Source organism: Ranitomeya imitator, chromosome 10 (assembly GCF_032444005.1).
Source record: "Ranitomeya imitator isolate aRanImi1 chromosome 10, aRanImi1.pri, whole genome shotgun sequence".
NCBI lineage: Eukaryota > Metazoa > Chordata > Amphibia > Anura > Dendrobatidae > Ranitomeya > Ranitomeya imitator.
In genome coordinates, this window is record NC_091291.1 from 88,065,454 (window position 1) to 88,083,801 (window position 18,348).

At 49.0% G+C, this 18,348-nt stretch overlaps 1 protein-coding gene across 3 annotated transcripts in view; it reads left to right on the top strand.

Moving 5' to 3' along the window:
* Positions 1-18,348, top strand: part of ARHGEF12 (Rho guanine nucleotide exchange factor 12) — a 195,814-nt gene that overhangs the window by 94,045 nt on the left and 83,421 nt on the right. For 2 of the 3 annotated variants that reach the window (XM_069741781.1, XM_069741783.1), the window contains exons 20-25: positions 3,260-3,374; positions 4,222-4,327; positions 11,726-11,929; positions 12,032-12,161; positions 13,035-13,070; positions 17,079-17,233. In XM_069741781.1, the coding sequence (XP_069597882.1) occupies positions 3,260-3,374; positions 4,222-4,327; positions 11,726-11,929; positions 12,032-12,161; positions 13,035-13,070; positions 17,079-17,233 (746 nt within the window). The remainder of the gene's footprint in view (positions 1-3,259; positions 3,375-4,221; positions 4,328-11,725; positions 11,930-12,031; positions 12,162-13,034; positions 13,071-17,078; positions 17,234-18,348) is intronic. The other variant, XM_069741782.1, reaches the window with a different exon arrangement.

An 18,348-nucleotide genomic window follows, 5' to 3' on the forward strand; every position in this document is an offset into this window, starting at 1 on the left:
TCAGATAGGGTGGACAGAAGTGTCCGCAGCCTCCTCTTACCCCAGCACTCCAGGCATCTCCAATATTAGATCAGATAGACATGGTGGACAGCAGAGTGAGCAGACTCAGCACCCCTGGTATCTACAGTATTAGATCAGATAGGGTGGAGAGCAATGTGAGCAGCCTCCTCTTACCCCAGCACTCCAGGCATCTCCAGTATTAGATCAGATAGGATGGACAGCAGTGTGAGCAGCCTCCTCTTACCCCAGCACTCCTGGCATCTCCAATATTAGATCAGATACACATGGTGGACAGCAGTGTGAGCAGACTCAGCACCCATGGTATCTCCAGTATTAGATGAGATAGGGTGGACAGCAGTGTCCGCAGCCTCCTCGTACCCCAGCACCCCTGGTATCTCCAGTATTAGATCCGATAGACAGGATGGGCAGTAGTGTGAGCTGTTTTTTACCTCAGCACCCTGGTGTCTCCAGTTTTAGATCAGATAGAAGAGGGAAAAAAAAAGAAATTCAGCACAGCCATCTGGTAAATATCTTAAAAAAAAAAGTATTCATTTTTACTAGGAATCCATTAAAACCCAAACAAGGCTTATGGAAGACATGTAAACATCTGGCGATACCGCCGTTAGTTATATTTATCAGTAAGGGCAGTTTCGCCAGAAATACGTCCAATTTTTACATGTCTTCTACAGGCCTTTTTGTGTGTTAATGGATTCCTAATAAAAATAAATACTTTCTAGATATTTACCAGATGGATGTGCTGAATCTTTTTTTTTCTCTTCTTCCCCATCCCCCCTCTTCTGGTTTTCTCTGTGCTTCACCAGAAGTATATAGCACCCACCACTAATGACCCTCTTCAGCTGTCTCCAATTTCTGTAAAGGCGGTTTGCTCTTTTTTTTTTTCTTTTCTTCTTTTGATCAGATAGGGTGGACAGCAGTGTGAGCAGCCTCTTCTTAGCTCCACCATCCTGGTATCTCCTGTATTAGACCAGATAGGGTGGACAGCAGTGTGAGCAGCCTCTTCTTACCTCCACTATCCTGGTATCTCCTGTATTAGACCAGATAGGGTGGACAGCAGTGTGAGCAGCCTCTTCTTACCTCCACTATCCTGGTATCTCCTGTTATAAAACCAGATAGGGTGGACAGCAGTGTGAGCAGCCTCTTCTTACCTCCACTATCCTGGTATCTCCTGTATTAGACCAGATAGGGTGGACAGCAGTGTGAGCAGCCTCTTCTTAGCTCCACCATCCTGGTATCTCCTGTATTAGACCAGATGGGGTGGACAGCAGTGTGAGCAGCCTCTTACCTCCACTATCCTGGTATCTCCTGTATTAGACCAGATAGGGTGGACAGCAGTGTGAGCAGCCTCTTCTTACCTCCACTATCCTGGTATCTCCTGTTATAAAACCAGATAGGGTGGACAGCAGTGTGAGCAGCCTCTTCTTACCTCCACTATCCTGGTATATCTTGTATTAGACCAGATAGGGTGGACAGCAGTGTGAGCAGTCTCTTCTTACCTCCACTATCCTGGTATCTCTTGTATTAGACCAGATAGGGTGGACAGCAGTGTGAGCAGCCTCTTCTTACCTCCACTATCCTGGTATCTCCTGTATTAGACCAGATAGGGTGGACAGCAGTGTGAGCAGCCTCTTCTTACCTCCCCTATCCTGGTATCTCCTGTATTAGACCAGATAGGGTGGACAGCAGCATGAGCAGCCTCTTCTTACCTCCACTATCCTGGTATCTCCTGTATTAGACCAGATAGGGTGGACAGCAGTGTGAGCAGCCTCTTCTTACCTCCACTATCCTGGTATCTCCTGTATTAGACCAGATAGGGTGGACAGCAGCATGAGCAGCCTCTTCTTACCGCCACTATCCTGGTATCTCCTGTATTAGACCAGATAGGGTGGACAGCAGTGTGAGCAGCCTCTTCTTACCTCCACTATCCTGGTATCTCCTGTATTAGACCAGATAGGGTGGACAGCAGTGTGAGCAGCCTCTTCTTACCTCCACTATCCTGGTATCTCCTGTATTAGACCAGATAGGGTGGACAGCAGTGTGAGCAGCCTCTTCTTACCTCCACTATCCTGGTATTTCCTGTATTAGACCAGATAGGGTGGACAGCAGTGTGAGCAGCCTCTTCTTACCTCCACTATCCTGGTATCTCCTGTATTAGACTAGATAGGGTGGACAGCAGTGTGAGCAGCCTCTTCTTACCTCCACTATCCTGGTATCTCCTTATTAGACCAGATGGGGTGGACAGCAGTGTGAGCAGCCTCTTCTTACCTCAGCACCCTGGTATCTCTAGCATTTAAATTCAGAAATTCCACAGGTAGCACATTTTCCTACACATGAAAAGCACGTGCTGGACATTTTCATGTATACTCTAGTGACTAGACCTCTAGGTAAAATGAGTGTGGATTCCTAATTAAAGTTAAACGTTTTTTTTCTAAATTTACAAAATGTAAATTATACCATTTTCTTCCTTTTATTTTTTTAACCTTTTCCCGGAGAACCCATTTAAAAGAAATCTGTTAGTAGGATCTACCCTTCTAAGTCTATATGGGCTTGCAGGTTATAGGAAGCTGAATAAAATGATAGCTTCATATCTGCGATCTGAGGTTTTATTCCAGAAAAATCTTCATTTTTCTTAATATGTAAATGAGCCGTTTAGATCTATGGGCTGGACATAGATCTTCCCGAGAATGTCTCCAGAGCTTATGTAAAGTGCAAGGGGCATTACCAGTGTGAGACATGTAGTGACTGACAGTCTGCTCTCCTGATCTACTCACTAGTAATGCACTATTTCTGATAAATTTAAGCCCAAGAGGCAGATTCTCAGAGAGATCTATGTCCGACCCATAGATCTTAATCGCTCATTTACATATTGAGAAAAATGTGGATCTCTGTCATAAGACGTCAGATCGCAGATATCGGGGTATCATTTTTTCCCCTTCCTATGACTTACATGGCCATATAGACGGCTCAGGAGGGTGGATCCCACTGCAGATTCCCTTTTAAGCTTTAGATGTATGGCTTTATGAAATATCCTTATTTACTGGCAGAAATTGCAGATCTTTGAAATGCAAAGCATATTAGAAAGCTTGGATCTTTTCATGTTACGGTGACTTATCCACATAAGACTGGAAAGCCTTTTATTAAAAGTACACCCCCCCCCAGAGAAGGTGCCCAGCAGCAGATCTGTCCCACGTGCGGGTCCTTCTTCCTAGCAGTAAGCGGATTTCTCTTTTTTCCTGTACAGTGGCAGTATACAGTACGTTATCCTGACCTACATGAAGCACCTTGGTGTAAAAGTTAAAGAGCCGAGAATTCTGGAACAGAGACGTGGGCGTATTGGCTTCCTACCAAAAATCAAGGTATAAATCCGCCCACAAAGCATCGTCGGCTGGTCTGAATCTGTGCACATGTGATGTGACTAGTCCGTATACTAGGGAGTGGACATAAAATACCCACTATTACTTTATAGGTGTTTTTCCGTTTTGGAAACCTCTGTTCCCCAATTGCAGCTTATTTTATAAAAATAAATTGCGCTTTACTCAGTTTCCCCAGGTCCATCGTTGGGTCTCCGCTACTGCTCCCTGGTATCTGTTGTTATCCACCTCATTGACGTCATGTTGGCAGCACTGTAGCCAATGATGGCCTGGGCCACTGAGCCGACCGATTTGGCTGCAGCGCTGTCAGCGTTACATCATCATTGTACTCATTACACAACAGCGGGAGCAGTGGCAGGACTCCGCTCTGGACCCGGGGAGGGTGAGTAACGCACAGTTTTGTTTGTTTTTTTTGTTTTTTTTAAGCACACTGCAGCTTGGGTACAAGGGGTTTCTGAACCTTCTATATTTAAAGCAGCTTCTCCTGTGATGTTCCATGATTGCTTCTCTGTAAAACTTGTTCCTGACGTTGTACATTATTCTTGATCTCGGGCATCCATGTTCCATTAGTGGTTTCCTTTTGGCCCTTTCCTATTTTAAGGACCTGGCACTTGCTCATTAAAATAGTTTTAATTTCATTGTCAAAGAACAATCCCTGCACTCCGCTCATTCTGCTTCTTCCGTTCTGTGCTGCGTAGCGTTGTTGCCGCTGGGATTTGCATCTTTTGCTTTTGGAGCACAATATGTGAAATCTCTAGAAATTGACTAGATTTTGCTTGGATTGTGATTTGTACATTATTTTACTAAACTGCTGATTGATTACTTTTTCTAGCAAAGCATGAAGAAGGATAAAGAAGGGGAGGAAAAGTGGAAACGCCGTGGGCTGTCCAGCATCTTAGGCCCTCCGCGAAGGCCAAGCCGGCAAGACAGTAATGCAAGTAAGTGGTTAGCGGCTTGTACCCCCAGGGGGATTTCCTCCTTAGTAGCCTGAGATGTGACCATATTTAGGGCTGCACGCCCCAGTCACACGGTGACTTATGCAGAAGACCATCCACTTCTGAGTTTGCTCCTTATGCCTCATGCACAAGCTCAGGAAGCTGGATGATGTGGCCGATAGCATCACGCTTCATGGTAGTGAAGAGGTAATAGGGGGTACTGTACGGCCACTGTAGAACTGTAGAAGCGGCAGTGGGCTCTGCAGGGACTACAAAAGAAGTGAGGCATTGCTACCTGCCATTACAATCTAGGGAACTACGACATGCCTGACATGAGTTGTGGGAAAGTAAGGATGACATGCCTGACGTGACTACTGGGAAAGATAGGATGACATGCCTGACGGGAGTACTGGGAAAGTGAGGATGACATGCCTGATGGGAGTACTGAAAAAATAAGGATGACATGCCTGACGGGAGTACTGGGAAAGTGAGGATGACATGCCTGACGGGAGTACTGGGAAAGTAAGGATGACATGCCTGATGGGAGTACTGAAAAAATAAGGATGACATGCCTGATGGGAGTACTGGGAAAGTGAGGATGACATGCCTGATGGGAGTACTGAAAAAATAAGGATGACATGCCTGACGGGAGTACTGGGAAAGTGAGGATGACATGCCTGACGGGAGTACTGGGAAAGTAAGGATGACATGCCTGATGGGAGTACTGAAAAAATAAGGATGACATGCCTGATGGGAGTACTGGGAAAGTGAGGATGACATGCCTGATGGGAGTACTGAAAAAATAAGGATGACATGCCTGACGGGAGTACTGGGAAAGTGAGGATGACATGCCTGACGGGAGTACTGGGAAAGTAAGGATGACATGCCTGATGGGAGTACTGAAAAAATAAGGATGACATGCCTGATGGGAGTACTGGGAAAGTGAGGATGACATGCCTGATGGGAGTACTGAAAAAATAAGGATGACATGCCTGACGGGAGTACTGGGAAAGTGAGGATGACATGCCTGATGGGAGTACTGAAAAAATAAGGATGACATGCCTGACGGGAGTACTGGGAAAGTGAGGATGACATGCCTGACGGGAGTACTGGGAAAGTAAGGATGACATGCCTGACGGGAGTACTGGGAAAGTGAGGATGACATGCCTGATGGGAGTACTGGGAAAGATAGGATGACATGCCTGACGGGAGTACTGGGAAAGTGAGGATGACATGCCTGACGGGAGTACTGGGAAAGTGAGGATGACATGCCTGACGGGAGTACTGGGAAAGTGAGGATGACATGCCTGATGGGAGTACTGAAAAAATAAGGATGACATGCCTGACGGGAGTACTGGGAAGGTGAGGATGACATGCCTGACGGGAGTACTGGGAAAGTGAGGATGACATGCCTGATGGGAGTACTGAAAAAATAAGGATGACATGCCTGACGGGAGTACTGGGAAAGTGAGGATGACATGCCTGACGGGAGTACTGGGAAAGTGAGGATGACATGCCTGATGGGAGTACTGGGAAAGTGAGGATGACATGCCTGATGGGAGTACTGAAAAAATAAGGATGACATGCCTGACGGGAGTACTGGGAAAGTGAGGATGACATGCCTGACGGGAGTACTGGGAAAGTAAGGATGACATGCCTGACGGGAGTACTGGGAAAGTGAGGATGACATGCCTGATGTGAGTACTGGGAAAGATAGGATGACATGCCTGACGGGAGTACTGGGAAAGTGAGGATGACATGCCTGACGGGAGTACTGGGAAAGTGAGGATGACATGCCTGACGGGAGTACTGGGAAAGTAAGGATGACATGCCTGACGGGAGTACTGGGAAAGTGAGGATGACATGCCTGACGGGAGTACTGGGAAAGTGAGGATGACATGCCTGACGGGAGTACTGGGAAAGTGAGGATGACATGCCTGACGTTACTACTGGGAAAGATAGGATGACATGCCTGACGGGAGTACTGGGAAAGTGAGGATGACATGCCTGACGGGAGTACTGGGAAAGTGAGGATGACATGCCTGACGGGAGTACTGGGAAAGTGAGGATGACATGCCTGATGTGAGTACTGGGGAAGATGGGATGACATGCCTGACGGGAGTACTGGGAAAGTGAGGATGACATGCCTGACGGGAGTACTGGGAAAGTGAGGATGACATGCCTGACGGGAGTACTGGGAAAGTGAGGATGACATGCCTGACGGGAGTACTGGGAAAGTGAGGATGACATGCCTGATGGGAGTACTGAAAAAATAAGGATGACATGCCTGACGGGAGTACTGGGAAGGTGAGGATGACATGCCTGACGGGAGTACTGGGAAAGTGAGGATGACATGCCTGATGGGAGTACTGAAAAAATAAGGATGACATGCCTGACGGGAGTACTGGGAAAGTGAGGATGACATGCCTGACGGGAGTACTGGGAAAGTGAGGATGACATGCCTGATGGGAGTACTGGGAAAGTGAGGATGACATGCCTGATGGGAGTACTGAAAAAATAAGGATGACATGCCTGACGGGAGTACTGGGAAAGTGAGGATGACATGCCTGACGGGAGTACTGGGAAAGTAAGGATGACATGCCTGACGGGAGTACTGGGAAAGTGAGGATGACATGCCTGATGTGAGTACTGGGAAAGATAGGATGACATGCCTGACGGGAGTACTGGGAAAGTGAGGATGACATGCCTGACGGGAGTACTGGGAAAGTGAGGATGACATGCCTGACGGGAGTACTGGGAAAGTAAGGATGACATGCCTGACGGGAGTACTGGGAAAGTGAGGATGACATGCCTGACGGGAGTACTGGGAAAGTGAGGATGACATGCCTGACGGGAGTACTGGGAAAGTGAGGATGACATGCCTGACGTTACTACTGGGAAAGATAGGATGACATGCCTGACGGGAGTACTGGGAAAGTGAGGATGACATGCCTGACGGGAGTACTGGGAAAGTGAGGATGACATGCCTGACGGGAGTACTGGGAAAGTGAGGATGACATGCCTGATGTGAGTACTGGGGAAGATGGGATGACATGCCTGACGGGAGTACTGGGAAAGTGAGGATGACATGCCTGACGGGAGTACTGGGGAAGATGGGATGACATGCCTGACGGGAGTACTGGGGAAGATGGGATGACATGCCTGGCGGGAATACTGGGGAAGATGGGATGAGATGCCTGACGGGAGTACTGGGAAAGTGAGGATGACATGCCTGACGGGAGTACTGGGAAAGTGAGGATGACATGCCTGACGGGAGTACTGGGAAAGTGAGGAATGACATGCCTGACGGGAGTACTGGGAAAGTGAGGAATGACATGCCTGACGGGAGTACTGGGAAAGTGAGGAATGACATGCCTGATGTGAGTACTGGGAAAGTGAGGATGACATGCCTGATGTGAGTACTGGGGAAGATGGGATGACATGCCTGACGGGAGTACTGGGAAAGTGAGGATGACATGCCTGACGGGAGTACTGGGGAAGATGGGATGACATGCCTGACGGGAGTACTGGGGAAGATGGGATGACATGCCTGGCGGGAATACTGGGGAAGATGGGATGAGATGCCTGACGGGAGTACTGGGAAAGTGAGGATGACATGCCTGACGGGAGTACTGGGAAAGTGAGGATGACATGCCTGACGGGAGTACTGGGAAAGTGAGGATGACATGCCTGACGGGAGTACTGGGAAAGTGAGGATGACATGCCTGACGGGAGTACTGGGAAAGTGAGGATGACATGCCTGATGGGAGTACTGAAAAAATAAGGATGACATGCCTGACGGGAGTACTGGGAAAGTGAGGATGACATGCCTGACGGGAGTACTGGGAAAGTGAGGATGACATGCCTGATGGGAGTACTGGGAAAGTGAGGATGACATGCCTGACGGGAGTACTGGGAAAGTGAGGATGACATGCCTGACGGGAGTACTGAAAAAATAAGGATGACATGCCTGACAGGAGTACTGGGAAAGTGAGGATGACATGCCTGATGGGAGTACTGAAAAAATAAGGATGACATGCCTGACGGGAGTACTGGGAAGGTGAGGATGACATGCCTGACGGGAGTACTGGGAAAGTGAGGATGACATGCCTGATGGGAGTACTGAAAAAATAAGGATGACATGCCTGACGGGAGTACTGGGAAAGTGAGGATGACATGCCTGACGGGAGTACTGGGAAAGTGAGGATGACATGCCTGATGGGAGTACTGGGAAAGTAAGGATGACATGCCTGACGGGAGTACTGGGAAAGTGAGGATGACATGCCTGACGGGAGTACTGGGAAAGTAAGGATGACATGCCTGACGGGAGTACTGGGAAAGTGAGGATGACATGCCTGATGGGAGTACTGAAAAAATAAGGATGACATGCCTGACGGGAGTACTGGGAAAGTGAGGATGACATGCCTGACGGGAGTACTGGGAAAGTAAGGATGACATGCCTGACGGAAGTACTGGGAAAGTGAGGATGACATGCCTGATGGGAGTACTGAAAAAATAAGGATGACATGCCTGACGGGAGTACTGGGAAAGTGAGGATGACATGCCTGACGGGAGTACTGGGAAAGTAAGGATGACATGCCTGACGGGAGAACTGGGAAAGTGAGGATGACATGCCTGACGGGAGTACTGGGAAAGTGAGGATGACATGCCTGACGGGAGTACTGGGAAAGTGAGGATGACATGCCTGACGGGAGTACTGGGAAAGTGAGGATGACATGCCTGACGGGAGTACTGGGAAAGTGAGGATGACATGCCTGAAGGGAGTACTGGGAAAGTGAGGATGACATGCCTGACGGGAGTACTGGGAAAGTGAGGATGACATGCCTGACGGGAGTACTGGGAAAGTGAGGAATGACATGCCTGATGTGAGTACTGGGAAAGTGAGGATGACATGCCTGATGTGAGTACTGGGGAAGATGGGATGACATGCCTGACGGGAGTACTGGGAAAGTGAGGATGACATGCCTGACGGGAGTACTGGGGAAGATGGGATGACATGCCTGGCGGGAATACTGGGGAAGATGGGATGAGATGCCTGACGGGAGTACTGGGAAAGTGAGGATGACATGCTTGACGGGAGTACTGGGAAAGTGAGGATGACATGCCTGACGGGAGTACTGGGAAAGTGAGGATGACATGCCTGACGTGACTACTGGGAAAGATAGGATGACATGCCTGACGTGACTACTGGGAAAGATAGGATGACATGCCTGACGGGAGTACTGGGAAAGTGAGGATGACATGCCTGATGGGAGTACTGAAAAAATAAGGATGACATGCCTGACGGGAGTACTGGGAAAGTGAGGATGACATGCCTGACGGGAGTACTGGGAAAGTAAGGATGACATGCCTGACGGGAGTACTGGGAAAGTGAGGAATGACATGCCTGACGGGAGTACTGGGAAAGTGAGGAATGACATGCCTGACGTGAGTACTGGGAAAGTGAGGATGACATGCCTGATGTGAGTACTGGGGAAGATGGGATGACATGCCTGACGGGAGTACTGGGAAAGTGAGGATGACATGCCTGACAGGAGTACTGGGGAAGATGGGATGACATGCCTGGCGGGAATACTGGGGAAGATGGGATGAGATGCCTGGTGGGAATACTGGGGAAGATGGGATGAGATGCCTGGTGGGAATACTGGGGAAGATGGGATGAGATGCCTGGCGGGAATACTGGGGAGGATGGGGATGAGATGCCTGATGTCAGTACTGGGGAAAATGGGGATGAGATGCCTGACGCGAGTACTGGGGAAGATGGGGATGAGATGACTGGCGGGAATACTGGAGAAGATGGGATGAGATGCCGGACGCGAGTACTGGGGAAGATGGGGATGGGAATACTGGAGAAGATGGGGGATGAGATGACTGGCGGGAATACTGGGGAAGATGGGGATGAGATGCCAGACGCGAGTACTGGGGAAGATGGGATGAGATGCCTGGCGGGAATACTGGAGAAGATGGGATGAGATGCCTGACGCAATGAGTACTGGAGAAGATGGGGATGGGAATACTGGAGAAGATGGGGGATGAGATGACTGGCGGGAATACTGGGGAAGATGGGGATGAGATGCCAGACGCGAGTACTGGGGAAGATGGGATGAGATGCCTGGCGGGAATACTGGAGAAGATGGGATGAGATGCCTGACGCAATGAGTACTGGAGAAGATGGGGATGGGAATACTGGAGAAGATGGGGGATGAGATGACTGGCGGGAATACTGGGGAAGATGGGGATGAGATGCCAGACGCGAGTACTGGGGAAGATGGGATGAGATGACTGGTGGGAATACTGGAGAAGATGGGGGATGAGATGACTGGCGGGAATACTGGGGAAGATGGGATGAGATGACTGGCGGGAATACTGGAGAAGATGGGGGATGAGATGACTGGCGGGAATACTGGGGAAGATGGGATGAGATGCCAGACGCGAGTACTGGGGAAGATGGGATGAGATGACTGGTGGGAATACTGGAGAAGATGGGATGAGATGCCTGACGCAACGAGTACTGGAGAAGATGGGGGATGAGATGACTGGCGGGAGTACTGGGGAAGATGGGGATGAGATGCCAGACGCGAGTACTGGGGAAGATGGGATGAGATGACTGGCGGGAATACTGGGGAAGATGGGGATGAGATGCCAGACGCGAGTACTGGGGAAGATGGGATGAGATGACTGGCGGGAGTACTGGGGAAGATGGGATGAGATGACTGGTGGGAATACTGGGGAAGATGGGATGAGATGCCTGGCGGGAATACTGGGGAAGATGGGATGAGATGCCTGGCGGGAATACTGGAGAAGATAGGATGAGATGCCTGACACACTGAGTACTGGAGAAGATGGGGGATGAGATGACTGGCAGGAATACTTGTAAAATAAACAGATATATGTGAAGCATTCCTCCTAAACCTGGTGGTTTGGTGCAGCCATTCATCATGTTGTCACTGGCGTGTTACACAAAGCGCACACTGTAAATGTCTGAGATTGTGTTCACCTTTCCTGTAAATCCCACTGAATATCTTAAAGATGGTCACGTGCCACCTCCTTGTGCTTGAAGGCTGCTTCACAGTGTGTGACGGTCACGGATCATCTTGTCTTCCACAATGGAGGGCACAGGGCTTTGTGTCTCGGGATCGGTGACCCCATGTGTAAAATGTTTATTGTGAAGTCGCAGTGCGGCGTCTAATACAAGGAGGACATTACCAGGGTGCAATGACCAAGTGGACCATGTGCAGTCCTTTAGCCGCCATTGATGCTTGGAGAGCTCAAAGCTCAAGCCTGCAAAATTGTGAGCGCCGCCGTGAAGTGTTACCCATTGTGACTACAAAATGACATCATGTGTGATTGAAATCTCTCTTTTTTTTTTTTTTTTTTTAGTTTCACGAGCCTTGCAAATGCAGAAACACCCGAAGCACTTATCAACCTCGTCATCCAGCAGCCCTGAGCCGGCAGAGAGCAGACTGCGTTCTAGTGGTGGCTCTGTAGACGGCCATGACTCTTCCTTCAGCCCCTTTTCCTCTCCTCCTGCTAATAGTGCCTTAGGCGTCAGCTCCCCGGATGGTAGTAAGGAGTTGGATGGCGGTGAGTGCACGGCTGTGCAGCAGATTTACCATTCCTCTGCTATCCACTTTAGACTTCTATACGGACACATTCACCATTTTCCTCTTTTTTTTTCCCCCCCAGCAGCCATGAAAGTCAGCACAGAAGGCTCCACAGACTCCTGTGATGGAGGTTCACGGACCTCAGGTTCCCTCTTTGACTTCCCACCTTCTCCACTGGATCTTTTGCAGGAAGAAGTGAAAGACTCTGATCGGTACTGTTATTAGTCCTGACTATATTTTTGCTAGGAATGAAAACTTTTTTCATGGTAGATGTGACCCCTGAGAGAGAGACTCTAAGCCTTGTTTCCACGTGCAAAAATGCTGCATTTTATTTCTGCGGACTATGCAATAGTAATCTGGTCTCCGTCACTGATGATTTTTGTATGGCAGAGATTATACTCCAGCCCCTGACTGGAGTAGCGTTTTGTGGCACAGAGGTGCACGCCACTCACAAGAGGCGCCATATTCATTTAGTGGCATGTACTGCTTAATGAATTTGGCGCCTTTTACTGCAGAAAGACTACCACAGACTTGATGAATTTGCGCCAATGTGTTTCCGCTATGTGGGAACATGGCCTTAGACACTGTGTCCCTGTGCTGAAAATAACATTATATTGATTGTTGTCTTTATGGTACTTTTTGTCTTGGAGAATCTCTACCTTTTCAAGGGTTTTCCTTCACTTTCAAAAGTTTTTGTAAATGGGCCCAGGGCCGTGTAATAAGAAAAAAATGTATACACTATACTCGCCTGCTGGACCAGTGATTGACTGCAGCCTTCACATTCTGACTGAGCAGAAACTGGCTGGGACAGACTGTGAAGGCTGCAGCCAATCAGCAGTTGTGTGGTGCCCCCGCAGAATGTTGATGAAAGCAGACTTATGGGGGCAGCGTGGAGAGCGGCCCTAGTCTGGTGGGGAGTATCGCAATATATTTAACTCTCGCAGTAAAGTAAGGGAAGACCCCTTTAAACTTCTCTTTACAAGATGTCGCAGCCGCTTCTGACAAGATAACAATCTGTGGGTAACTTGTATGTCATTTACTAATTTGTATGATCATTTATTGTATATTTTGTTTACATTCCCCAGATTCAGTGACCATGGCACGCCAAAACTGTCACGAAGGCGAGTCTTTTTTTTTTTTTTGTCTTAGTTTTGTTTGTTTTATAGACTTCACAAAATAGATCTGTAAAAACAAAAGTGATAACCTATAAAATCAGTTGGTGTTTTTTTTTTCTTCTTAGACTTTTATTCTTATCATTAAACAGTAAAAATATTAAACTTTTAGTATTTGTCCACTAAAAGTGACCCCAACAGCTGATATGATGCCCGTGGATCGGACATGCATCAAGGGGCAGCGTGTATCGGACGCTGGCTGTATGGTCTCAGCGATGTATGCTAAACATGGTTTAATGTTCGGCCGAGGACCGAGCCACAACGTAGATTTAGTCTGACCGGGGTCCCGCGTGTTTCCTTCCCTGGAGTGACAGGACTCTTCCTATATCTGGTTCCATATGTGACTGGCTTGGCCTTTCTGGCACAGCACGCAGAGGCGCCCGCCATTTGTGTTATATACGGTCCCCTATGTCAGGAGATTAGTGCAGATCCCTGCTGCTCCACATCTGTAACCAATGATGTGTGTCAGGGAAGTCCGCCGCCTTCTGTGTCACAGCCAGAATGGCTAGTTAGGGGGCTGGCTTGGATATTGAAATGAGCATTCATCCAGCCTCCGCCACTCGCACCAGTAGCCATGTGCCACCATAGGAAGCTCTCTTATGTCAAACACAACCTGGAGATGCAGCTGCCCCAACCAGTGCCCATATCTTCAGATCAGGACCGTTTTCTTTGTGCAGGCATATTAGTAAGTTGCATGTATTTTATTTTAAGTACCTCCTAAAAGATTGTTTTTTTTTTTTTTTGGTTTTTTTTCTTTACGATAACCCTTTTTGAGAGATAGTGAGGATTATTTTAGCATATTTTATGCAGACACAATGATTACTTGATATACATACAGATTATATTCAGCATATACAGAAGTCATGATATGTCTGGACTATGGCGAATATCACCACATAGTTATACCAAAAATATATTTCAATGCATGAACATATTAAAGGGTTATTAACAAAATCCCAAGTAATACCCAATCCACTTTTTGATCGTTGGAACCTAAGCGATCCGGAGGACAGTTCTGCAGAGCCCCGTCTTGGATGGGAGGTGGTGCACATACCCCACTCCATTCATTTTCTCCCCGTCTTGGATGGAGAGGTGGTGCACATGCTCAACCTCAGTTCCATTGATTGTCCCCCTGTCTTCGATGGAGAGGTGGTGAACATGAGTAGCCTCAGCTAAATTCATTGCCCCCCCCTGTTTTGGATGGAGAGGTGGTGCACATGCGTAACCTCAGCTCCATTCATAGTCCCCCAGTCTTGGATGGAGAGGTGGTGCACATACTCCACTCCATTCATTTTCCCCCCGTCTTGGATGGAGAGGTGGTGCACATGCGCCACCTCTGCTCCATTGATTGTTCCTCGTCTTAAATGGAGAGGTGGTGCACATGTGTGACCTCAGCTCCATTCATTGTCCCCCAGTCTTGCATGGAGAAGTGGTGCACATGTGTAACTTCAGCTCCGTTGATTGTTCCTCGTCTTGGATGGAGAGGTGGTGCACATGCTCCACCTCTGCTCCATTCATTGTTCCTCATCTTAGATGGAGAGGTGGTGCACATGGTCAACCTCAGTTCCATTGATTGTCCCCCTGTCTTCGATGGAGAGGTGGTGCACATGTGTAGCCTCAGCTCCATTCATTGCCCCCCCCCACCCTGTTTTGGATGGAGAGGTGGTGCACATGGGTAACCTCGGCTCCATTCATTGTCCCCCAGTCTTGGATGGAGAGGTGGTGCACATGCGTAACCTCAGCTCCATTCATTGTCCCCCTGTCCTGGATGGAGAGGTGGTGCACATGGGTAACCTCCGCTCCATTCATTGTCCCCCGTCTTAGATAGAGGTGGTGCACATGTGTAACCTCAGCTCCATTCATTGTCCCCCAGTCTTGGATGGAGAGGTGGTGCACATGTGTAACCTCAGCTCCATTCATTGTCCCCCAGTCTTGGATGGAGAGGTGGTGCACATGTGTAACCTCCGCTCCATTCATTGTCCCCCAGTCTTGGATGGAGAGGTGGTGCACATGTGTAACCTCAGCTCCATTCATTGTCCCCCAGTCTTGGATGGAGAGGTGGTGCACATGTGTAACCTCAGCTCCATTCATTGTCCCCCAGTCTTGGATGGAGAGGTGGTGCACATGTGTAACCTCAGCTCCATTCATTGTCCCCCAGTCTTGGATGGAGAGGTGGTGCACATGTGTAACCTCAGCTCCATTCATTGTCCCCCAGTCTTGGATGGAGAGGTGGTGCACATGCGTAACCTCAGCTCCATTCATTGTCCCCCAGTCTTGGATGGAGAGGTGGTGCACATGTGTAACCTCGGCTCCATTCATTGTCCCCCAGTCTTGGATGGAGAGGTGGTGCACATGTGTAACCTCGGCTCCATTCATTGTCCCCCAGTCTTGGATGGAGAGGTGGTGCACATGTGTAACCTCAGCTCCATTCATTGTCCCCCAGTCTTGGATGGAGAGGTGGTGCACATGTGTAACCTCAGCTCCATTCATTGTCCCCCAGTCTTGGATGGAGAGGTGGTGCACATGTGTAACCTCAGCTCCATTCATTGTCCCCCAGTCTTGGATGGAGAGGTGGTGCACATGTGTAACCTCAGCTCCATTCATTGTCCCCCAGTCTTGGATGGAGAGGTGGTGCACATGCGTAACCTCAGCTCCATTCATTGTCCCCCAGTCTTGGATGGAGAGGTGGTGCACATGTGTAACCTCGGCTCCATTCATTGTCCCCCAGTCTTGGATGGAGAGGTGGTGCACATGTGTAACCTCGGCTCCATTTATTGTCCCCCAGTCTTGGATGGAGAGGTGGTGCACATGTGTAACCTCGGCTCCATTCATTGTCCCCCAGTCTTGGATGGAGAGGTGGTGCACATGTGTAACCTCGGCTCCATTCATTGTCCCCCAGTCTTGGATGGAGAGGTGGTGCACATGTGTAACCTCAGCTCCATTCATTGTCCCCCAGTCTTGGATGGAGAGGTGGTGCACATGCGTAACCTCAGCTCCATTCATTGTCCCCCAGTCTTGGATGGAGAGGTGGTGCACATGCCCAACCTCAGCTCCATTCATTGTCCCCCTGTCCTGGATGGAGAGGTGGTGCACATGTGTAACCTCAGCTCCATTCATTGTCCCCCAGTCTTGGATGGAGAGGTGGTGCACATGCGTAACCTCAGCTCCATTCATTGTCCCCCAGTCTTGGATGGAGAGGTGGTGCACATGCGTAACCTCAGCTCCATTCATTGTCCTCCTGTCCTGGATGGAGAGGTGGTGCACATGTGTAACCTCAGCTCCATTCATTGTCCCCCAGTCTTGGATGGAGAGGTGGTGCACATGCGTAACCTCAGCTCCATTCATTGTCCCCCAGTCTTGGATGGAGAGGTGGTGCACATGGGTAACCTCAGCTCCATTCATTGTCCCCCAGTCTTGGATGGAGAGGTGGTGCACATGCGTAACCTCAGCTCCATTCATTGTCCCCCAGTCTTGGATGGAGAGGTGGTGCACATGTGTAACCTCGGCTCCATTCATTGTCCCCCAGTCTTGGATGGAGAGGTGGTGCACATGTGTAACCTCGGCTCCATTCATTGTCCCCCAGTCTTGGATGGAGAGGTGGTGCACATGTGTAACCTCAGCTCCATTCATTGTCCCCCAGTCTTGGATGGAGAGGTGGTGCACATGCGTAACCTCAGCTCCATTCATGGTATATGAGACTACTGGAGATTGGCGAGTTTCACTTGCTAGTTTCAGCAGTCCCAAAGAGAATGAATGGAGTAAAGATGGAGCATGTGCACCGCTGCTCTGTTCAAGACAGGGCTCTGCAGAGTCTTGATTCCTGGGATCCTGGGCCCCATATTGTGTTGCTCTGTGTTCACAATTAATAGGGAGTAACTTATGATTTTGGGAGTAACCCTTAGTGAGCACCACAATAATGTTATGCAGGAACTAATTTTGCTGTGGTCCCTGTTTCAGATTGGACGGCTTGGGTATTGGGGACATTCAGAGTGAAGATGAGCACCTTGATCTAGATCTGGAGGTCGATCCTCCCAATTGGCAGCAACTGGTCAGCAGAGATGTTTTACAGGGACTTAAAGCACATGAGATCAAACAGCAGGAGGTCATCCATGGTAAGGACGTCTCCCGGATATGCAGTCATGACGTTGTCCTGTGTGTGGAGGTTGCTGTTACACATTTGTTATCGCGACCCCTGATGTTTTGCTTCCTGTCTATAAATTGTCACCTAATGTGTGGAGTGGTGTTTGTGCTGTGGATGTGAGTAGTGGGCACAGCTCAGCTGTGCACAGAGACATGCTGGATCTCGTGAGAAAGCTCAGAACCCCGGGGGCATATGGAGGCCCAGCGGCTCTCGCTCTTGGGGGGGCTCCTCTTCTAAAACCCATTTTTGCAGCATATGAAATGTATATTCATAAAGCCAGTCGCTATTCTATACAGCCGGTGGAGGCTGCACAGAAAGGGATAGGCTGTGCAATGTATTGGGGTGGCTGGACAGGGGGAGACAGGGATGTTTTACTATCTGGGAGCTGGCGGTGTTACGTTTGTGGTGCCACACACGGTACAAGTATAATACGGCTTTCTCCACTGGTCGGACTGCTCCTTCTCGGCTTCTTATTCCTCCTTGTACAGTAAGGCCGCCCGTACTCCTCTCCGGTGCCAGCTCTCCGGACTCGCGGGACGTTGGAATGCCGCGGGAGCCTGCAGCCAATCACTCTCTTAATTACAGTGCGGGCATCGCTGGAAAGGCACCAGAAGGGAGGACAGACATTTTATTTTATGAGAGGGAATGTAGCAATTGAGAACAGGTTGTCTAAGTGATGGGCAATGTCTTCTAAATTTTTTTTTTTTTAACTTGTGATTGCTGGGGTGCCCACTGCTGGGACCCCACTGTTCCCAAATTCGGGGATCTGGACCTCCAAGAACGGGTCCTTATTGTCCCATCTTAGAGTCAAGGTGCGTATGGTCAGCCTGGGCTCAATTCATTGTCATTGGGACTTCCCGAAGTGGCAAACGACAGCCCTGGCTTTCTCCAGCAATCCGATAGACAAGTATGTGCACCTCCATGTAAGACAAGGCTGCAGAGCCCCAATCTTCAGGATCACTGGAGGTCCACCACTATGGCACCCATCCAACCCAAAATTATCACCTTTCCTATGGATAAGATAGGGATTACTTGTAATTTAGGGAAGAAGCCTTCAAATATGAGAATGAGGTCAAAATCAAAATA